The 22218-nt window shown below is 24.7% G+C and overlaps 5 protein-coding genes across 12 annotated transcripts in view; 2 read left to right on the top strand and 3 right to left on the bottom strand.

Annotated features, from left to right (window-relative positions):
* LOC726496 (protein lin-37 homolog) overlaps positions 1 to 8598 on the top strand; it is an 84902-nt gene extending 76304 nt beyond the window's left edge. Inside the window, exons 2-8 of one of the 2 annotated variants that reach the window (XM_026439625.1) lie at positions 1607 to 1808; positions 6800 to 6878; positions 7012 to 7150; positions 7223 to 7441; positions 7825 to 8008; positions 8113 to 8261; positions 8385 to 8598. In XM_026439625.1, the coding sequence (XP_026295410.1) occupies positions 6800 to 6878; positions 7012 to 7150; positions 7223 to 7441; positions 7825 to 8008; positions 8113 to 8261; positions 8385 to 8406 (792 nt within the window). In that variant the 5' untranslated portion in view covers positions 1607 to 1808 and the 3' untranslated portion in view covers positions 8407 to 8598. Of the gene's footprint in view, positions 1 to 1606; positions 1809 to 6648; positions 6705 to 6799; positions 6879 to 7011; positions 7151 to 7222; positions 7442 to 7824; positions 8009 to 8112; positions 8262 to 8384 lie in introns of those variants that run through there. The other variant, XM_026439624.1, reaches the window with a different exon arrangement.
* Positions 3794 to 6424, bottom strand: LOC725931 (multiple inositol polyphosphate phosphatase 1). 2 transcript variants are annotated; one of them, XM_001121719.5, is made up of 9 exons: positions 6293 to 6424; positions 5587 to 5780; positions 5195 to 5505; positions 5008 to 5133; positions 4794 to 4938; positions 4615 to 4715; positions 4424 to 4533; positions 4154 to 4348; positions 3794 to 4067 (listed from the first exon to the last, which is right to left on the bottom strand). In XM_001121719.5, exons 2-9 carry the CDS (start codon positions 5756 to 5758, stop codon positions 3899 to 3901), a joined length of 1329 nt encoding a protein of 442 aa, XP_001121719.3. In that variant the 5' UTR covers positions 5759 to 5780; positions 6293 to 6424; the 3' UTR covers positions 3794 to 3898. The 2 variants fall into 2 exon arrangements, with proteins under 2 accessions (XP_001121719.3, XP_006559805.1); XM_006559742.3 differs by lacking the exon at positions 6293 to 6424 and having other exon boundaries at positions 5195 to 5471; positions 5587 to 5716.
* Positions 8599 to 9476: 878 nt separating the features above from the next.
* LOC412459 (ankyrin repeat domain-containing protein 13D) lies at positions 9477 to 14465 on the bottom strand. Of its 5 annotated transcripts, none has more exons than XM_016911195.2 (14): positions 14154 to 14465; positions 13266 to 13401; positions 13065 to 13189; positions 12777 to 12822; positions 12560 to 12703; positions 12350 to 12421; positions 11722 to 11902; positions 11427 to 11652; positions 11200 to 11328; positions 10920 to 11070; positions 10680 to 10841; positions 10431 to 10531; positions 10248 to 10336; positions 9477 to 9851 (listed from the first exon to the last, which is right to left on the bottom strand). In XM_016911195.2, exons 1-14 carry the CDS (start codon positions 14250 to 14252, stop codon positions 9614 to 9616), a joined length of 1899 nt encoding a protein of 632 aa, XP_016766684.2. In that variant the 5' UTR covers positions 14253 to 14465; the 3' UTR covers positions 9477 to 9613. The 5 variants fall into 5 exon arrangements, with proteins under 5 accessions (XP_016766684.2, XP_006559790.2, XP_006559791.2 ...); XM_006559727.3 differs by having other exon boundaries at positions 10431 to 10534; positions 14154 to 14464; XM_026439610.1 differs by lacking the exon at positions 9477 to 9851 and adding an exon at positions 10096 to 10135 and having other exon boundaries at positions 10431 to 10534.
* Positions 14466 to 14950: 485 nt separating this feature from the next.
* LOC409498 (kinase suppressor of Ras 2) lies at positions 14951 to 19978 on the top strand. Its single transcript, XM_006559726.3, has 16 exons — positions 14951 to 15305; positions 15767 to 15910; positions 16072 to 16219; positions 16341 to 16604; positions 16744 to 16897; positions 16986 to 17167; positions 17245 to 17508; positions 17591 to 17730; positions 17810 to 17933; positions 18008 to 18216; positions 18280 to 18456; positions 18738 to 18923; positions 18990 to 19123; positions 19227 to 19364; positions 19439 to 19568; positions 19687 to 19978. Exons 1-16 carry the CDS (start codon positions 15153 to 15155, stop codon positions 19858 to 19860), a joined length of 2721 nt encoding a protein of 906 aa, XP_006559789.1. The 5' UTR covers positions 14951 to 15152; the 3' UTR covers positions 19861 to 19978.
* Positions 19979 to 20021: 43 nt separating this feature from the next.
* LOC552601 (lys-63-specific deubiquitinase BRCC36) lies at positions 20022 to 21944 on the bottom strand. 2 transcript variants are annotated; one of them, XM_006559725.3, is made up of 7 exons: positions 21777 to 21944; positions 21254 to 21417; positions 20946 to 21150; positions 20782 to 20870; positions 20611 to 20715; positions 20437 to 20539; positions 20022 to 20364 (listed from the first exon to the last, which is right to left on the bottom strand). In XM_006559725.3, exons 2-7 carry the CDS (start codon positions 21365 to 21367, stop codon positions 20222 to 20224), a joined length of 759 nt encoding a protein of 252 aa, XP_006559788.2. In that variant the 5' UTR covers positions 21368 to 21417; positions 21777 to 21944; the 3' UTR covers positions 20022 to 20221. The 2 variants fall into 2 exon arrangements, with proteins under 2 accessions (XP_006559788.2, XP_624978.4); XM_624975.6 differs by lacking the exon at positions 21777 to 21944 and adding an exon at positions 21544 to 21685.
* Between the last annotated feature and the right edge of the window lie 274 nt (positions 21945 to 22218).

The raw sequence follows: 22218 nt of genomic DNA on the forward strand, positions 1-22218 counted from the left end.
CTTTGAATTTTGTCTTTGATCATGTTTTTTAATTATTTCCACATCGTCACGAAGAAGAAAAATAATGTAACAATACAGAGCCTAAAATTTTTTAACTCTTCTAATCTAATCAATTCACGAGAGACAGGTATATTGAGAATCTTACGAAATTACAAACTACTATAATATATGCATGATCGATCTTAAATTTTACAAAGAAGGGAGGGATGGAATTCTTCGCGTCGCATCAACGATGTCGGTTAACGTAGAAACGCGCGTCACGGTTTACGTATACAGAGTTTAGCAATGCGTCGCTCTGCAACGCTCAGCAACATCGAACATTAAACTGCAGTGTGCGCGAGCCGGTTCATCCTGCCTCTAGTTTATCGTTGCAGGATTTCCTCCTTTCGTCGTTTGCCCGCCGCAGCCTAATGGGGAACATTTACTTCGAAGGGTTGAACCACCTCGGAGCCGGCGTTCAACCATTTTCGTGCAGGATAAATTCCACGAAAGATCAATACTCGAACTCGAATGTTGGCTTATTTAATTGTATCCTCGGGACGATGAACGTGCACTAGTTGCAGGATTAGTCCATTAGATTGGTCCATTTCCATCCAGGAAAATTATATCGCAAAAATGGAGAATAATTGAGAAAATTATCAATCGTTTGTATTTTTATTATAAGATAATTTCGAAATTATTAGAATCGTTAAGAAATTCATATATTCGATGCTCGATATATATATATTTAATTTTTCACAATATTTCATTTCCTTTCTTATATCTAATCCATGTATTTTAGGGTAATCATATTGAATAAATGAAAAGCGAAGAAATAATTGTAATAATTGTCGTTCATTATATTTCTTATTACTCCTCCAATGCTTCTTCTTCATATTCGCAAAGGAAGGGAAAAAAATCTGTGAAAATTTTGAAAAATGTATCCCACGATTCCATTGAAAAATAATGTATATACAACGCGAAACATTCGATACGTCAACACTTACCTATCGTTGAAGACGAGTCTTCAGGCGACTCGGAAATATTCGCTGGAAAAATTCAACCGCAAATGCCCACCCACGAGTTTCCCCGTTTAACAGGTAACTACCGAAGGGAACGGTCTGCTGCGTTGGAAGTGAATCTTTTAGCTTGTCGAATGCAAAATCGTCGCCAGACAGCTGCCCCTGGAGCTCCTTCCAATATATTTCATTCTTATCTACACTTCATCGTGAAGGTCTCTTTTTCCCCTAGCTCTTCTAGGGGACTTTGAGCGCCGCTATCTTTAATGCCAGGTATACCATATATGTGTACACGCACACATACACACATACGGGGTTTCATTTTAATCTGGCATGAAAAATACCTGGAAAAAATACGAAAAATGTTAGATTACGGGATATTTATTTGTTCATTTAATAAGTATTTTTTGTATATTTGTTTTATATTCCACGTGCAGAATGTATCTTTCGATCTTCGAGATGTAAATGTGGAAAAATGTGAAGATCTGAAATAGATGAAAATGGGATCAAATTATTGGGATCGTTATTTAAAATATTATTATATGAATAAAATATCCATAAAAAAAAAACATATATATATTATTCTAATATATAACAATGTTCAACAGCATATTGCAGGAATATTATCCAAGGAAATAAACGAAGAAAAAAGGATCAAGAACAACGAGATAATTCCAACTTCCAGTATCCTCTTACAACCGACTTCCGTTTCTCCATGAAACCCGATCGGCGCCGGTTACTTATAACACCGGAAAAACGCTAATCCCGAGACAGAGAGCATCCGGTTAACGAGGCAACGCCTGGCCAGAGGTAAATTGAAATTATTAGACAGCAGTGACGCGAATTATTATACGTAATCCAAGGAAGTCCAAGAAAAATATTATAATATCGATTTTATATACAGGAGAGTATAACAATTGACCGATATCGCGTCATCTTGCACTTTTATCATCGATTAGAATTCGTGGCATGAATTCGTAAATTGATACAAACGAGATCAAAGTTAGAAAAGTCGCACAGTATGGAAGAAAGTATTTCGAAAAGATTATAACGTAAATCCATTTCAAAAGAAATAGAAAAAAGCAAAGTGTGTGGCAAATATAAATGAAGGTATTTTAACGTATATATACAAAGAAATTCAATGGCAAACGTTCCATCTATGATTTGCGACTGGCCCTTCGAGTATATTTCCGTCAAAATAAATTGTTGTTCCCTCTCGAGAATTCGAGGAGGATGCACCGCGTGTGTGAATCCACGAATGCCCCAAACAATATCGTTAGTACCTTCGAGAACTCTGAAATCTCTCCTTTCGTCTTTCTCTCTCTCTCTCTCTCTCTCTCCTTCCTCCAGTTCCACCATCTCGCTCCGACCATGTCCAACATTTAAATTTATGGCACGTCGCGCATTTATATGCCCACACCCTCCATAAATTTGACTTTACGCGCATGTAAGTGGCTCCACTTTTGTTCATAGATTCCTACGACTGTCAGATTTATACTCGCGTACGATTCGTGCCACGATTCGATGCCCGAGACATGATAAGGGCGGGTATCCGAAAGGGGAAGGATACTGTCCTGTTATCGGGCAATAAAACTGCCGAATATAATTATACCGTGAGATATTGAGAATCTGCGTGTATAAGATTTTTATTCTATTATTTATTGTGTATTTTATTCGATTGAAATGCAAGTAGTGCGGAAAAAATTCTCGAAAACTGGAAAGTAACGATAGAATATATATATATATATATATATATATGTACATTCGGATGAATATCGATAGATATAATTAAATTTGATGAATTAATATATGATGCAATAATATATTGATCATCCATCAATTCAATATCATAATTCGATTTACATACATCACAAAATTAAAATTGAAAACTAACAAATATAAATAGTATCATTAATTCATTAGAAATATCAATTATATAGTATGTAAATAAAATCTATAATATAATATTACATTGCATAATCAATTGTAATCAATAATACATTGGTTATAGATTGAATTAATTTTTACATGCTATCAAATATAACAAATATTTGAGTCTGTATCGAGTTGAGTATTGTATTGATACTGATTATAAATATTTTCTATTAATAAGAAATTTTTACTTTTAGGAATAGAAAATTATATTGTAAATATGATATGTAGAACAAACAAGGAGATATTCGAATATCTCTATGATATCGAATAAGGATAGTAGATGGTAAGAGAAGGACAGAGATAAGATAAAAATATGAAAATCAACGCCATCTTCAGTGTGTCGCAAATGAAACTAATGAAGGGAAAGAGAAAATAATAAAAGAAGGATAAAAATAGAATAAGAATTGAAAATTAACGCCATCTTTTGAATATAAAATAAACATTTTTTACAAAAAGCACTCAAGAGATGGCGCTAATCCTCAATTTTTACTCTACCTTATCCTATTTTTAAAAAAATCTCTTTAGTACTCAATAGATAATCTTTATTTATTTTATTTATTTATTTACTATTATATCTTATTTATATATCTTTATTTTTTTCTTACTATTTGCTTATCTTACATTATTTTAATCTCAAAGATATTCAAAAGTGGCGCTAATTTTACAATTTTTAGTCTATTTTTATTTTTTTATTCTCTTTGATTATGATTTTTACTTAGCAATTCGTTAAAATTTCAATTTGGATTTATCAAGTTTTTAAAGAAAATAATTACAAGATTTTCTGACGAAACACAATAATGAATATAAACAAATAAAAATACAATTTCATAAAATGTAATGAATTAATTTTTTTTGTAAAGTAAAAAAACAATGAATTCACTCATTTTATTCTGTTTCAATATAATGAACTATAAAAACATGTAATAATATAATTTTTAAAATTAAACTCGTAATTCTGTATTATTTTATGATGATTCCTTCATTGAACACATTTTTTCAAATTGACACTCTTCTTCTTGGTCGGGATAAAGTGCTTTCATAGTAGACAATGAACATGGTATATTTATAGGACATCCTGGTAAATATAATGGTCTTTCCTGATGCATAAAAAGAACACTGGAAATTCCAGAACAACTAAAATAAAAAAAATTACAATATTATATATAATTAATACAGTATTATAATTAAATTATATATATAAAATATAAGTAAATAATTACTTATATAGAATGAATGCAATATTAGATGCAAAAGTATCAATAATTCCAGTTCTCCAAGCTCTATCGTCAGAATATAATGAAAATAAATCGTGTGTTAAATGTTGATCATCTTTTGCAACTCCTAATAAAGTTAGCAACTTTAAAATAGTGCCTGAATGGGTAAAATACGCCGATACCAACAATTCTTCATCTGATCTATAAATTGAAAATAAAATTTTAATAATACATTTAACATAAATATTTCAATTTTTGGAGAAAATTTATTCTTACGCAAAAAAGTTAAAAACATCTCTCAAAGCAGGACATGCTTGCTCATAAGATAATTTATATCCATATCCATCATTCCAATAATATTCTAAATCATCAGCAAATTCAAGTATCTAATAAAATATCAAGTAATAGTTAACAAATTAATAATATTCAATAAATTTAATAAATTTAAATCAAATTTAAAAATATACCTTGAAATCATGCAATGAAAATACTTTACACCATGGTGATTCGAATTTTTTATTCCATGCTGTTTCAAATCCACACATCAAATACATTAAATATATATTTTCTGAAATATAAATATTTTTTTTTTACGATATATTTTTTTTTTCATGTTTTGAAATTAATTGCAATATATTCCGCATACCGTGATTAATTTGATAACCAATACGTATAGAAACATCATCTAACATTTTCTTATAAATTTCACTTTTCAAAAATTTGTCTTTTTCTATACGCGAGTTTGGGTTTTTGTCAATTTCAGAACGCCAACGTTCGCAACGTTTATAAAACTAGAAACTTAAAAAATCATCATATAATAGAAGATCATATAATTATTAAATTACATAATTATAAATTACTCTTAATATAGGATCCTTATGTTCTGCTTTTGGATACTGAACTTGATGACTATTGTATCTTCCAAATAGACCAATAACAAAATTTTTAGCACTTTCTTCTGTGCGTTGAGTAGCAGTGTATTTAAACTAAAATTAATTCTTAATTAAGAAAATATATTAAAAATAAAAAATATATATTATTATTTACCTTATAAGTTTGATTATTATATATTTCTGGCATAAGATTAGGAAATCTGGATTGATATCTTTCTCCAATATCGATCATTTCATTTTCACCTTCTTCTGTTAATTTCATGATATTATCTTCACTAAAACTAATTTTCCATTCTTTAAATAAAACTGCTTCTTCTTTTGTAAATTTTGTTTTGTTTTCTTTATAGTTGTCTAGAATAATTTTTTTTAATTTTGGCAATTTCTCAATCATAGATGATGCATATTTTTTACCAGGATATCTTGTACCATGCCTTAAAAGCAACCATATTTTTTTTGAAATACAACCTATAGTTTAATTTTAATATAAGTTTGTTATTAATAGAATAAAAGAAAGACAATACTTTGATCTTATCCAATTAGTATTACCTGAATATTCAAGAGGAGAATCATTATAATTCGATATAAATCTATATGGTGTCTTTGTTCCTAATTTACATCTATAATCTTTATTATGCAAAACACAATTATGTGTAAATGTGAATATTACATTTATTGCATTAATAATTAAAAGTATTTGAATATTTAATAGCCACTGCATTTTTTTATTTGTTTTTAACAATCTAAAACATATTATATATACATAAAAATTATATTCAATTTAAAATATTCAATATTATTGAAGAATTAAATTTTTACATGTTAAAAATTTTTTTTTAAAGATATACTTTAAAAAAATAATCAACTTATGTAAATTTAAATTGATAATGATTATTTAAAATGATTTAACTTCCAAATTCTAAAAATGTATAAAATATACAACTATTTCTATTATTTATTATTTATTTTTTTAACATATATTTATATAAAACAATAAACTCAATTAAAATCATATAATTTCTTTTTTTTGTTGCAACAAAATTTTGTAAATCTTTTTTAAAATTTAAACAAATTTAAAACATGTTATAAAAATATATAATATATAATATAACCAAACTAAAATAATAATTAAAATAAAAATATAAGATATAATAAGGATAAAATTATAAAAATTTGAAAATTAAAATATATCAATGATATTATTAATACAAATATATTAATTATATTGAATTAATTGATATAAAGTATACTTTACCTCTGAAAAAGAAATCATCGAGTTCGTTAAATGCATAAAATTACTGGAAGTCGTTTGATTTGTGTTTTTATAATAATTATTAGTTCCTAATTAATATAATGTAACTTTTATTCGAAAAAATTGAAAAAAGAAAATAAAATTAAAGATATAATAAAAATTATTTAATTTTCATTAATATCAAATAAAATTATATTTAAATTGTACTTAATATTCTAACCTCATTCTTTCAAATTCTTAATGATACATATATATATATATATTAATAAATAAATAAATAAATAAATAAATAAATAAATAAATAATAATTTATCGTATCTTTCTTTGATAATAATAATTATACATAATTTTTATCTCCAAAAGAAATGTGATTTATATTTTTTAGTATACAAGTAAATTAAAATCAAATTAAAAGGTTTGTAATAAAATAATATATGATACTATAAAAATTAAAAAAGTTATTATTAAAAATTTATATAAATATTCTAATTGTTTTATATGGGAATTCAGATGGGAAAAAAAAGAAATAATCAACCACCACCTGTGCCAATACCTGGTCGTGTAAAGGTAGAAATAAAAGATGAACTAGGTAACAAAAACTTACTCATATTTCATAATTTCATTAGTAATAGATTAATAGATTAATAGATTAATTAGTAATAGAATATTACATTAATGTGTAATGTGTAATATTTAATAATAAAATATATTTTATTCTATAGGAGATAGTGATGTACTTGTTGCAAGAGATCGTTTAAAAGGAGCTCTTAGAGAATTATTACAACATAGTGATACAGGATCATCAGCAGATTCAAGTGAAGAGAGTTCTACACAAGATTATAAACATCAAATAAAAAAAATGTAATCCTTTTAATATGCATAATTTCTTTTATGTATTTATTATAAATCATTAAATAATTAATTTTTATGCAGTGATAACATATATAGAACAAAATCAATGGGTTTTCAACAACCACGTAAAGTAAGACGTCGTAGACAAGTGCAAATGGATACTGCATTTCATCATACATATGTAATGAAATTATTTGATAGAAGTGTTGATTTAGCACAATTTCAAGAAGATACACCACTTTATCCTATATGTAGAGCATGGATGGCAAATCAACCAAGAAATCCTAATCTTGTTCCAAAGTGAGTAATAAAAAACAATGAATAATAAAAAATTATTAATATTTAATTTTAATATTGTTTCATATGTGTTAATCCTGTAATGGCATATGAAAGTTTTTACTTAGTAAGTAATTAATTTTTATTTGAACATTTAATTATATATCTTAAAGATAAATATTTATAATGAATTTTTAAAAAATTTTTTATATAATGTAAACTATTGTGTTATCATATGTATTTAATAGAAAGAATATGCCAATGCAAAGTTAATGCTAATTTTAACATAATTATAAGTATTAATTATTCATGATATGTCACAGGAAAAATTATTTTAATGATTTATTATATATTTTTTAAGATAAAAAAAAATAATACAAAAAAAAATTGTATACTTTTTTGTTTAGAATACGTAGTCCGAGTCCAGAGATATTAAATGAAGTTAATATAAGTAATAATATATTAGATAGTAATGGAGAAGTTCGTGATGTTTATTATTTGCCACCTCCATTACCTTGTGAAGAAGCTATACCTAGAAATCGTATACCTTCACCAATAATTAGAGAAAAAGAGGAATTGAATTTAGATTATGTAAGATATTTACGTTAATAAATCTTATTTTGTCTATTTTTATAAGATAATTTAACCAATACATCATAAATTTGTAAATATTGTAAATACATAATATATTCCAGGACGGACAAACTCTAAAATCACGAGAAATGTTATTAAGAGAACACAGAGTACATTGGAATGCTGTGCGCAAAAAATGGTATCAACAAGCATATAAGAATGAACAACGTTTCACACAAAGTGCAAATATATTAAATACTATATTTAAGAGGTACATATAAATATCTTCAAATTATTTGAACGAATATAAATAACATAAAAATATTGTTCAAATGATATTTTATACTATGAAACGTAATTATAATTATAAAAACATTATTTCTTTTTCTTTCAGGGCACAATCAGAATTTGAATGAATTATTATCTGACAAATTAATTACTATCATCTATTAGTAATAAATATAATTTTTGCTTATGTTATATAAATATTTTTTTTCACACTTTTTCTACATATTTTATTTTGTACACATACTTATACTTGTTATATACTACTTGTAGAAATATACCTTTTTATTACAATATTAATAATATACTACAATTACATTTCATTATGACCAATTATTTAATTTATAAAAAAGATTCTGTTTTAAGTAATAATTCAATTTTGAAATAGAAATTTTTACAGATATGTAGTTATTATATTTGTCTTTTGATAAATTATTGGTATACTGACAACAAATTAATTAATAATTCTTTTTTTCTTTTATTTCATACACTTAATTTGTACTAAACATTCCAACAAAATTACTTATCTACAATGCATAAACTACAAGAAATAAATAATACATTTTCATTATATCATTGCTATTTTTAATAAATTGAAATGCTACTTACAATTATTTTATCACGGGTATAAAAAGGAACTTGGAATAGTTTTAATTGCCTGAACGTTAAGAGGCAGTTTTGTTAGTATATTATTCGATAAAATATTAATTTGGTATATATCCCTAAATTTTGATACTAGAAATTTTTGAAAATTCGAATCTAATTATTAGGAAAAAGGATAAAACAGATAATCATTGAAGACTTGAGAATTACAAGCTTTTTATTTGAAATATTGACAGTCGTAATTTGCTTACAATACAATAAATTCAATAAGAATTTATCTCTATTTATTTAATATCATTTAATTCGAATATAATTTTGAGAGCCAGAAATATTCTGACTTTTCTGTTAGAGCAATTGTAATTTTCAAGACTTCTGAGTATTATGCATAATATACCATGTATTCCTCCATGCTATTCAATTTTTTAATTCATATAAAATGTAGCTAAGAAATAAATAACATAATTTAAATTATTTACTTTCATAGTTAATGTTATATTATCTCCACCGTTCGATTTATATATATATATATATATATATAGTTTTATATATATATATATATATAATATTTTAACTATTTATATATATTATAACAAATGACTGTTGTAAACAACAGGTTTATTTAATGCGTCTTATGAACTGTAAGAAATGATTTCGCGTTTAATAGCCATGCTTTTGGAAGATTTCACGTAGTCGTGGAAGTATAATTTGATCAAATTTGCTGTGACTATTACACATTCATTTGTCTGTGAGAGATAATTCCAACACTTGTCGAAACGTTTCTTCTTCTAATAATCGACGCTGTTCTTCTTCTAACTGTTGTAATTCCGAAAGTCTTAACGCCAGTCTTAATTGTTCCGCTGTATCTTCGAGCGAGTCACTGTTTTCTAAATCATTTGTTTTATCCGTGTTATTTCGACCGCTCGCACATCCAGCAGTACTATCTTGACAAAGCGCCAAACTTGCCTGTATAGCTCTGTTTTACATATGAGAGAGAAAAAAGAGATAAAAATTTACAATGACTTATTAATAAAAAATTTCCTAATAATAATATTCTATACGTACATTAATATGTACTAAAAAAAATATGTAATATGTATAATATAAAAAAAATAAAATATCAAAAATTAAATTTTTTTTTAATATCTGCTACAATTCCTTGAATTTTCTGTAAAAATATATATATATATATATATATATATATATATATCGTTAATTTATTATGCATCTAATATTTATAGCAATCTATCACCCACCTTTCTGAATTTTAATTGTTGAGCAAGAACACATGCAAAATAAAATTTTAGAACTTTTAAAATAAAAGCAAAATATCTGAAATAATATCTGAATAATAAACGACATATTTTCATACCTTTGTAGCTGCCTTTCTTCTTCAGTAGTCATATTAGGCGTAGTAGGTCGTGATGGTTTTTGTGCTCTTAAGGCTTCCCATATATCAACCTTAATAAATGATATTAAATTATAAGAATTTATTTTTATTAAAAAAATATTTTTTAATAAAATATAAAAATATAAAAATTTTAAATATCTCTACCTCATCACGTTCACTTCCAACTTCTAATAAACTTTGTTGAATAGCAAATTGTAATAAATCGTCCTCTTCTTCCATACTAAATTGTGTTCGAACTTCAGCACCTGCTAAATAAATAATTACAATTATATTATTGTTATGATGATAAAAAAGTTTTATCAAATGAATAAGAGCATTTAAGAACAAAATAATAAAAATATAAATTATAAATACTTTTATTTAATGTTTAATTTGTATAAATATTAAACTTACCTAGTTTTACATATCCCATTGGCGCTTCAAAACAAATATCATCAACTAAACAAGTCATTCTATTAGTTTCTTGTAAATGTCCTACATGAGGTACTTCTTGGTCCATACCAAAAATATTCCCGAATGTTATCCTTGCATTTAATATATGAAATAAAGGAATTTCTATAAAAAAATTTGAATACTTAAAAATTATAATTTATATTAAAAAGAATAAATAAATAAAAACAATTTAAAGCTAACCAATTTTAACAGGGAATCCAGCTGGTAATTGCATTTGAATAAAATCCTTTAATTTTGCAAAATGTGAACTAGATATCGCCATAAGATCAACAATTGGCATAATTTGTTCTTGAAGACTTAATGGATATTGTTCACTAAGCCATAAAGTTGCCTATTGTTTTATATTTGATTATATTCATTATATATATAAACATAACTAGTAGATTTAGATTTTTTAGATATTGCTAATAATTTTTTATTATTATTATATATATATGTATATATATATATATATATATACCTTAAATTTTTGAATTTTTGTATTAACTTCTTTTGGTCTACCTATATCTCTTCCATTTAAATCAATATCTGGATCAAAATATTCTTCAGCTGTTATATTAGAAGGATTTCCAATATTATTATATTCTTCCTAAAAACGAATGATAAATAAATTTCATTGTTATTATATTTACAGATTATATATATTATATATATATAGAAAATAAATGTATAAGAAAAGAAAATTACACTAGTAGTTGCGCTATTACTGTTCTCTTGCTGCTGTTCAGCCATACCAAGAAATGATTGAAGAGGTGTACGAGGTGCACGAGCCCGTGCCTTATCAGGTTCAGATAAATGTTCTAATCGAGTTTTCGTTATTAATTCTACATTACATGCACTAAACACTTTACACTCATGTCCATTAACTACTTCACTTTTATCAGAGCGCCATCCCCATAAACCAGCTTTATTACTAATTAAACATAAATAATTATTAATAAATATATATGTACTAATGGGAATGATAAAGAAAAACAATTACCGTTCAAAACTAATTTTATCTGTATCTATATATGTAGTAACTATTGGATTTGTAAGTCGAGCTAATACTCCTTCTTCAGAGGGTTCCATTAATTGCATATCATCAATATCTACGAGTTTAATATGCTCAACATATACTTTTCTTGTTTTATGATCTACTTCCATCATTGTTGCTCCATCATCTGTATAAATAAATTTAATTATTATTGTTATTATTATTAAAAATATATAAAAAAATTTATTCAAATAAAGTTTTCTACTTAAATTTAAAATTTTTTACTGTTAATTATAACAATTTTAATCAAAACTTTTCAAATTTATTATATTAATCATTATTATATTAAATTACTCATAAAAAACATAGATATAAATAATATGTTAATAATAATTATTTTTACTACAATATCTATATTACACTTACCATTTAAAGTTTCAATTTATTATATCAGCTTTTTAAAAAATAATAAAAGTAATAAAATTACAAGAAAATTATAAGAAATAGAAATATACAAATAAATACATATATAAGAAATAGAAAATTTTCCTATTTTACAGAGATGTTTTATTATATTTTTATATTTTCTATGATTCTGCATATGACAATTTAATTTTAAAAATAATTCTGTCACCTGACTCTTGTCCAACCATACTGAACACATAACTCCGTTCACATCTAATTGCCACAGGTACATGTGATGCAGCTTGCATTTAATATATACAATTAAAGAATAAATAAAAAACTCTACTATTAATATAAAAGAAAAAGACACAAAAAAAACCTGAAGATTAAAATAAATTTATATTAATGTTCATGCAAAGAATTATATTCAATTACTCACTTTGTCCTTTAAAAACATAACTACGATTTCCACGTTGCCATTTTGTATGATCAAATCCTAATAAAGTTGTATCAATTCGCACATTACTGCCTTGTTTATATACTTTATAAGTATCACTAGGACATATTCTAGAGGCAAGAGGAACTAATAATAAAACATTAATTTAATTTAATATTTATAATTAAGACAATGAAAAAGTTATAAAATCTATAATTACCCCAACTAGTAAATTCCCATTTCATTTCTACATAAAAATCAGGAGCCTGAAAAAATATTTTTTTAATTTATAGATATCAAGATTTTTATCAACCAGGCAAATGTTTTACAAATATTTCTGAACTTTTTGATTTATATTATTGATATGAATTTTATTATTTGTATTTCATATTATTTTATTTAAAAAATCAAAAGAAAAAATTCTATTCATAAATATTTGTTTAATGAAAATGCTAACTAAAAAATTTATATTATGCTCATAAATATTTGTATGTATATTTTAACTCACTTGTTTAAGCTTATGGAGCAATTCTGGAATACCAGCTACCCGATTACAATATCTTTGATAATCCCTATGTGCTAACACCATTTGTATTAATTCAGGATTTCCTGTACCAACTGCCTCTTGTACCACTATAATAATAATAAAATTAAAATTATAATATTAATTAATTTGATATTTTATTGAATAAAATTATATGATTAATACCAGTCCATCCTTGAGTATTCTCTGTATTAACATTAGCTTCATGTTGCAATAATACTCCAACAGATTCAATGTGACCCAAAGTCACAGCTAACATCAATGGTGTTCTTCCTCTATTATCAAGTTTTTCAATATTATGCTATAGAAAATAAAATATTATTTTCTTAATATGCAACAATATAAATAAAATATTGTTAAAATATTTTAAATATATTGTATTTGAATCTTAAGAAATACATATAAATTATTATAAATATATTATTATAAATATTATAAATATTAAAAAACATTTTTCTTTATTTTTTTCCCAATTATAAATAATATTAAGTTCTATCAATATTAATAATTAACATGGTAGAGTTCTTATAAGCTTTATCAAATTCATCAATGATATATTGAACATATAATATCAAAAGTTCCAAGTTGATGAACATTTATGGTTTCTACTCATGCAAGGCTTCATTCATCAGATTCTGACAATATCAAATGATTTTCTTAAATCAATAATAATAATAATATATAATTAATTTCTATAATTTAATATTAATATTAAATATATAATTTAAAAAAAAAATTAAATTTATATTTTATATACTAATGTACAATTTTTTTATACAATGTACAATTTTTTTAATATTAATAAAGATATTTTTATCACGTGTACATGTATATTTTTCTTTATTGTAATTACCAACTACAGTTACGTCTAACATAAAATATAAATTGTCATCTGTCATATATATGTATTTTATACAAAAAAAAACAATTGATGAATTGTCAATTCGCATATTTTTATTGTCACCATTAGTTTAATCACAGGTATAGTTTACTTAATAATTGACACTTTTCTTTTTTTTTTCTAATTTTTTTTTCTTTTTTTTTTTTACCAACCAGCTTTGTAGATAATTCCTCTTCGAGTTCTACATAATTGTTATTCCATACAAGCCAATGCAGCGGATAATTTTTTTGTATTGTGTCTATATTCACCATTTCTATAAAGTCTTGTTAATGTTAACATACACCAACAATTATTGTAAGTTCCACAACTTGAAGGCACAACATAAAATTTCGTCTAACAAATACATGACACTGAAAAGAATAAGCAACGAATGATTTTGATCATTCATTGAAACGACAAGAAAGCTAGATAAGAAACCGCGATTATCATATTGAATGCACCAAGCTAACGAAAAAATGTTGCAAGTGGCGCTTATATATAGTTATATATATAATATATATATATATATATATATATATATATATATATATATATATATATATATATATATATATATATATATTATATATATAGTTATATATATAATATATATATATATATATATATCAAATAAACGTTTCCAAACTAATATATTTTAGCTTTATTTTGAAATAGTCTTAAATGTATTCAATGCATATTTCTTATTCAGTGAAATAAAATTATTTTTTATTGTAATACTCATAAAAATAATAATAATAAGATTATTAATTCCTCTATTAAAAACTTTTCAATACTGAAAGAAGACAAATAATATATTTTAGAATGATAAATATAAAAAAATATATAAAAAATATTAAATAGTAAATTTTATAAATATAATATTAAATAAACTAAAAATATTATTGATAGAATAGAAAGGTAATCAAGAAGAGCGATTTTGCGAACGCGAATATCGTTCAAATAAACGTACTGAGATCCTGGATTGTCGGGCACCGATTGACGTCACCGATAGGCGGCCAAAATGGTTGTCAATGTTGATAAGTGGTTTGGTTACACGAAGAGTCAGTAATAAAGCCGTGACCGATAGGAGCCTCGGGCAAGCGAAATTATGCCTGTGAAATAGGAGTTAGCCTCGTGTAAAACGAAACAAGAGGCCGTCATCGTGACACGGGATGGCGGACGGTGAAGATGCTGAACAAGAAATCCGTCGAGCCTTAGATGTCGTTCAATCCATGATTGACATCTCTGCTGAACGACTCGAAGGCTTGAGGACCCAATGTTCAACCAGTGCAGAACTTACTCAACAGGAAATTCGAACGCTCGAGGTATCTTGAAGAGCGCGCAATTCTTTAGATCCTTTCCTATTTTTTCCTTTACTATCTTCAAATGATTGCCTTGACCTCGTGAAGGATTGCTTTGTGGTTGTCAACAAGTTGCAAATATATTTCTTTATTAACTTGAAATCTGTGTCTACGTGCTTTTAATCTAACTTCCTTAATATTTTGATATCTTTTTTTATTTTCAAAATACTTATTTACTATTCTTTTAATATTTCAATAAAATTCAAAAGATTGTAGTTTATATCATTGAGTATAAAATATTCTTAAAATAGCAAAATTAGTTTGATTTTTCAAATCAATTTTTTGATTCTAATAAGAAAAATATTTTTAATTTATATTTTAAGTATCAATAATTAAAGTATATTTTTAAGTAATTATATAATTTAAATAAAATAACTTAATTTGATGATAAAAAATAATAGATTAGATTTTTTTATTTATTTTAGGGAAAACTTATTAAATTATATTCAAAGCAACTTGTAACCAAAGCCAAATTGGCTTTAGAAGAATCATTACCTCCAGAGATGAAACAATATCCATCTTTGCAGCAATGGTTAAGAGTAGTAGGTCTTACTCAAGAGTCTATTCAGGTATGAATAAATATGAGTTTTTTTATATTTTAATTATATTATTAATAATTATTAAAATTTTATATTTTTATTACTAAATTTTATATTATTTTAATATAATTTTAATTATATTATAATTTTTAATAATAATTAATATTTAATAGTTATAATTATAATTTTAGATGATTTGTTCAAAAGCTAATTCACTTGAAGCTCTTAAAGAGAAATCTGAGCATGAATTAGGTAGTATGTTGGGAGAAAATAATATTAAACATGAAGAAGAACTACGTAGATTATGTAGAGCACTGCGTAATCTTCGTCGATATATGGGTAATAATTTATTTACAGTATTTGATATTATGATTGTAAAAATATATTGAAATATAACATATAACTTTATATATATATATATATATATATATATATATATATATTATAATTCTTTATTCAGATGTTCTCCTAAAAGGAGATATGGATAACAGTGATATGAATTTATATTGGGATTCTTGGGATAGACACCATTTACGTACAGGAGCATCTCCTAGGCCAGCAAGATCCCGTACAACAAGATGCTCTGTTCCTTCAGAAGACAGCATTCCATATCATAATAATAACAACAATCTTAACAGTGATATATTAGCACAAGCTTCTTCCATTACATCTTTATCTTCAACTAGTCCACCTTCCACTCCTCTTTTGCAAAGGCCAGGACGTGGTAAGTATAGAAATATTTCATATTTTTTCTATAAATTTATTATTATAAAAATATAAAAAAATTTATTATATTTATTATTATTATTATTATATGTGAACTAGTTATATTTAATATGTAAAATTTTACTTTTTCAAAACAGGAATTAAAGTTCCAACAACTCCTCCTCCTTATAAAAAACATCAAATAGGTTTACAGAATACAATATCACAACCAGAAGTGTTTCCTTTAACTAAGTCAAAATCTCATGAATCACAATTAGCAAATCGTCTTGAAAATGGAGATACAGCTTCAAGGTAATAATTTAGTTTTTATTATAATGATTTTTTTAAATAAAAAATTAAAATTAGTATTAATATTAAATATTTTTTATTATTTTCATAGTTGTGGAAATATGGACCCTGTCAGTTCTGTAGGACGAAGAAATCGTTTACCTACAGAAACAGGATCTTGCAGTAGTAATGCAGACATTACAGGGGAAAATCTTTTATTAAATAGTAATAGTCCTGTTAAGTCACCACCTTATTCTAGTGCAGAAAGTGATGATAACAGTTTTAAGGGAACAGGTAAATGTAATATATTATTTTAAAAATTTTATATTATCTCGTATAAATAGAAAAAATTTAATCACAATTTTTAATAGTAACAAGTCTCCAAGTGCCAAAGTCACCGCGTACTCCGACTGTAACCCGAGGAATGGGTCATATAATTGCTCACCGTTTTACCAAAACGTTTAAAATGATGACAACATGCGATTATTGCGATAAACAAATGTTTATAGGCACTGGTTTGAAATGCAAAGAATGTAAATATAAATGTCATCGAGATTGCGAATCCAAAGTACCACCATCTTGTGGCCTACCTCAAGAACTCTTTGATGAGTTTAAAAGAACTGTACAAGGTGATGGTATGTACATAAAATTATTTAAATCTAATTTTATTAGTTTATAATTTGTTTTTATAAAAATATTAAAACTAAAATTTTTTAGGTATGGTAAATGTTTCTCCAATATTAAGCAAGCCTGGTATAACATCTCCTAATCATCATAATTCAAATTTATTAAGCTCTTTAAATCGAAGGGATCGAAAACGATCACATCCACATTCTTCTATGAATATACCTTTTCAGGTATGTCAATTATGATTTTAATTTTTTGTTTTTCATATTAAAAATTAAGTATACATTATTAATTATATTGTTTTTTTAGAGCGCGGATTCTAGTTCAAATACCTCGAGCTGTAACAGCTCAACGCCTTCTAGTCCAGCTTTGCTACCTGCCAATACTAGCCAAACTCTACAAGCACCTGCCAAACAACAGTTCCATTTTCCAGGTAATTTTTTTGTAATATATTTCATTATAATAAATGATATTGAAATTCATAATATTATATTTTTAAATTTTTAGATGTTGTGCTCAATGAGAAAGGTGTTACATTAGAGACTCATCAACTCGAAGGTACAACTATGTCAAGTGATAGTGAAAGAACGGTGAGCGTTTCAGGATCTGGTAGCGTTAGCACAGATTCTGAACGAACACCTGTTAGAGTTGATTCACAAGATTCTCAAGTCTCTGATGGAGAACCAGGAGATAGTCGTTGGCCTCGACAAAATAGTGTACGTAATTTTAATATATATTTATAATATTATTATTATATTTAAATTAATTTAATATTATAGTTATCTATGCGAGAATGGGACATTCCTTATGATGAATTAAAAATTGGAGAACCCATTGGCACTGGAAGATTTGGTACAGTGTATAGAGGTTACTGGCATGGTAATGTCGCTATTAAAGTCTTAAATATGGATTATTATTTAGATGATGACAAAATATTGGAAGCATTCAAATTGGAGGTATATATAAATTATATTATAATATTTCATATAATTAATAATATATTTAAGATATAATGATTTACTCTCAATTTTGAATATATTTGAAATATATATTTATAATATATTTATAATTTAATTATTTATTTATTTTTATTTTGCATATAAATGTTATTTTATAAATAATTATTAATATAATATAATTATAAATATTGAAAAATATTGCATAAAATAATTTGAAATTATTTTATTGTTGAAATTAATTTACATTCATATTATTGAAATTATATTTAAATTTATAGGTGGCTACATTCCGAAAAACTAGACACGAAAATCTAGTTTTATTCATGGGAGCTTGCATGAAACCTCCACGCTTAGCGATAGTGACTAGTATGAGTAAAGGAATGACTCTCTACACTCATATTCATTTACGTAAAGATAAATTTAATATAAATAAAACCACCATCATCGCTCAACAGATTTCTCAGGTATATTTTTACTAAAAAATATAACTTTCGATATTTTAATATATTTTAATATGACTTATTATGTAGGGAATGGGATATCTTCACGCTCGTGGTATAATTCATAAAGATCTCAAAAGTAAAAACATATTTTTAGAAAGCGGAAAAGTTGTAATTACGGATTTCGGTTTATTTAGTGTTACAAAACTTTGTTATGGAAATAGGTAAATATATTTTGTTTATTATATTATATATTTATTATATTTAATTATAATATCTGATAAAATATAATTATGATTTTATATTTATGGTTTTATTTATAAACAGAAAAGGAAATGCATTGAGTATACCACCTGGCTGGTTATGTTATTTAGCTCCTGAAATTGTTCGACGATTGAGACCTCAACAAAATCGGGATCAGGAAGAATTACCTTTTACTGAAGCTTCTGACGTTTATGCGTTCGGGTTAGTATAAAAAAAAATAATATAAAATATAATTTTAATCACTCTTTTATAAATTTATTAAAAAATTGTTATAGAACTGTATGGTATGAACTTTTATGTGGAGAATGGCCATTTAAAGGACAACCTCCTGAAGCAATTATATGGCAAGTTGGCAAAGGAATGAAACAAACCTTAGCTAATTTACAAGCTTCTCGTGATGTAAAGGTACAAAGTATAATAAAAAATTATTTTACAAATTTTAATTAAATTTTTTTATTAATTTTTTGTAAAATAATTTTAATTAGTTATAATTTTTTTTATTAATTTCTTTACATATTTCTAGGACATCTTAATGCTTTGCTGGTCATACCACGCAGAAAATCGGCCCGATTTTGCAAAATTGTTAACTACAATTGCAAAATTACAAAATTGTTTAGAAAAGTTGCCTCGCAAAAGGTTAGCACGTAGTCCTTCCCATCCTATACATCTTTCTCGTTCTGCAGAATCCGTGTTTTGAATACATTTAAGTCTATTTAAATACACTGTTGTTCTCGTAGTGTAAATATAGAACTGTGCAATTATTGCCAGATCTTTGTTCGTGAAAAGTAAAATAAAAATAATCACTGAAAGTTTCATTCGTATATCCTTCATTTAGATTAAAATATCACTAAAATAAACTTGAAAAAAAATTAATGAAATTTTATTTCTTATATAATACTACAATTTTTATGCAGAATATTGTTTCATCTTCCATAACAATAAATAATATGAAAACAAAACGGGAATTCATTACTATGCAGTAAAAAAAATTCAACTTAATGTACTTATACACACAAAAAATAGAGAAACATTGTCTTTAATTATAACATAAATTTTCATCAATTATATATTTTTTGTAGTTCTTGTAGCTGCCTTCGAAGATATGCAGCACGTAATTTATTTAAAGCTATCCTTTTCTTAAACATTAATACCAAAGGCTTAGTAATTATATCTGTTATATGAACTAATGTTCGTGTTCTCACTGTAATTAATAATTGAATTAATTTTTGTTATATTAAATAAAACTTTCAAATATTAAAATAAATAAACTAACCAGCATTATTGTGTATGCTGGCAAGAATATCTTGTTGATCTTTATATGTTTCTGCCATCTCTTCTTCTTCTTGTACCAATAATTTTAATAAATTTGTCATTGTCTAAAAAATATATAGAAATTATAATTGAAATTTAATTACAAATAATTCTAACTAATTATATATGAGCTTACTTTTAGACATGTATTTGATATTATTGGTGTATGTACAATTTCTAATGGAATTTCTGTTAATTTCTCATTATGAGATTGAAAACAAATTAAAGAAATTTCTTGCTCCTATAAAATATTTCATTTAAAAAATTGAGAATATAATAATATTAGAATTATTTATTTATTGTTTACCTTAGATTCTTTACTTTCTGAAAATACTGAAAATATTAAACCTACAAAACCATGATCCATTGTCTGATAATTTGTTTGAGTTCTAATATCTAAAGATAAATTTTTTAGATTAAAATGATTTTTAATTATAATTTGCTTTTACAAAAATATATATATATACTGACCAAGATGTGATGGCCAAACTGTTATATGAGGATGAGAATGATACCATCCAAGAATACGTACAGGACGTTTTAATTCTTCACTTAAACGATCTGCTTCACCAACAGCTTTTAATAATTGTTCAGTTGAAATTTCTACTCTGTCTTTCTTTTTGTCCAAATGTCTTAAAATAATGACTGCTACTATTCTTGCAACATTATCTTCTGTCTAACAAAAATTATTAATAAAATGTTTTTTTATATAAAAATTTACATATTACATATTACATATAAAAATTTACATAAAATAATAAATATATTCAAAAACATACATCCCCAATTAGTAACCCCATTACTTCAAATTTTTCTGTTGACAAGGCATGCTGCAAGCATACCATGTATACATCAGTTTGTAATTCTACCTTTGCTAATGTAAATGTAGCCATTATGTAAATTTTAAATTCAAGTATAATTCAATGTAATATAAATGTAGAACCTGTAATTATATTATTTAACAAATTTAAAGTATTAGTTTTCATATCAAATAAAAAAAAATATTATTTTTATTTTTTGTTTTACTTAAAAATCTGAATTTTATAAATAAGCAAAAAAAGAAAATAACCTTTAATATTATGTGAACCAAAATTAGGATAAATATAAAATCGATTATTATTTAGATTATTCTTACACTTTTATTTTCAATTATTTGTTTAAATTCAACAATTTCACGAAATAATAGTTATTTTATTAATAATAAAAATCATTTAAAAGTCATTAAAACAAATTATATATATGTATATGTATATATATATATACATATCATATATATATATATATATATATATATATATTTACTTTTTCATATGAATGAAGATACAAATTTAAATTGTTGTAATTTTTTTATTGTATTTTTACGTATTGTTATGCAAATTTCATAAAACATAATATTCAAACCAACTTCATCATCAATTATGCACCAATGTACACTTATTATAGGTAAAATTCTCCTAGATTTATATCTAGAATACAATATCGTAATGATTTAATGAAGATAGGTGGCGTTAAAAAATTTTTTTTTAGTAAAGATTATATTTATTATACTTATATATAAATAATAAATATATATACCACAAATTATATATAATATATTTTAAAATCAAATAATAAACTGAAAATATATTTAAAAATTTAAAAAAGAAAAAAAACTATCCATAGAAGTACTTTTAAATAACATGAAATTATTTTAACTATTTAAATAAAGAAAATCTATAATAAAAAAATGTAAATGTAAAAATAT

Source organism: Apis mellifera, linkage group LG3 (genome assembly GCF_003254395.2).
Source record: "Apis mellifera strain DH4 linkage group LG3, Amel_HAv3.1, whole genome shotgun sequence".
Taxonomy (NCBI): domain Eukaryota; kingdom Metazoa; phylum Arthropoda; class Insecta; order Hymenoptera; family Apidae; genus Apis; species Apis mellifera.

Bases quoted from the DNA above. Each gene is read 5' to 3' on its own strand.
- LOC725931 (XM_001121719.5), bottom strand. From the start codon at position 5,758: ATGCAGTGGCTATTAAATATTCAAATACTTTTAATTATTAATGCAATA. The intron at 5,134-5,194 runs GTAAATAATAAT...AATTAATTTTAG, and splicing joins ATAATAATCAAACTTATAAG to TTTAAATACACTGCTACTCA. The intron at 4,068-4,153 runs GTAATTATTTAC...TTTTTATTTTAG, and splicing joins ATTGCATTCATTCTATATAA to TTGTTCTGGAATTTCCAGTG.
- LOC412459 (XM_006559727.3), bottom strand. From the start codon at position 14,252: ATGGTGAATATAGACACAATACAAAAAAATTATCCGCTGCATTGGCTT. The intron at 12,422-12,559 runs GTGAGTAATTGA...ATTAAATGCAAG, and splicing joins TTATGTTTTTAAAGGACAAA to CTGCATCACATGTACCTGTG. The intron at 11,903-12,349 runs GTGACAGAATTA...TTATTTATACAG, and splicing joins TATGGTTGGACAAGAGTCAG to ATGATGGAGCAACAATGATG.
- LOC409498 (XM_006559726.3), top strand. From the start codon at position 15,153: ATGGCGGACGGTGAAGATGCTGAACAAGAAATCCGTCGAGCCTTAGAT. The intron at 17,934-18,007 runs GTAATTTTTTTG...TTAAATTTTTAG, and splicing joins ACAACAGTTCCATTTTCCAG to ATGTTGTGCTCAATGAGAAA. The intron at 19,365-19,438 runs GTTAGTATAAAA...AAATTGTTATAG, and splicing joins TCTGACGTTTATGCGTTCGG to AACTGTATGGTATGAACTTT.
- LOC552601 (XM_006559725.3), bottom strand. From the start codon at position 21,367: ATGGCTACATTTACATTAGCAAAGGTAGAATTACAAACTGATGTATAC. The intron at 21,151-21,253 runs GTATGTTTTTGA...AATTTTTGTTAG, and splicing joins TGGGGTTACTAATTGGGGAT to ACAGAAGATAATGTTGCAAG. The intron at 20,540-20,610 runs GTAAGCTCATAT...TATATTTTTTAG, and splicing joins TATCAAATACATGTCTAAAA to ACAATGACAAATTTATTAAA.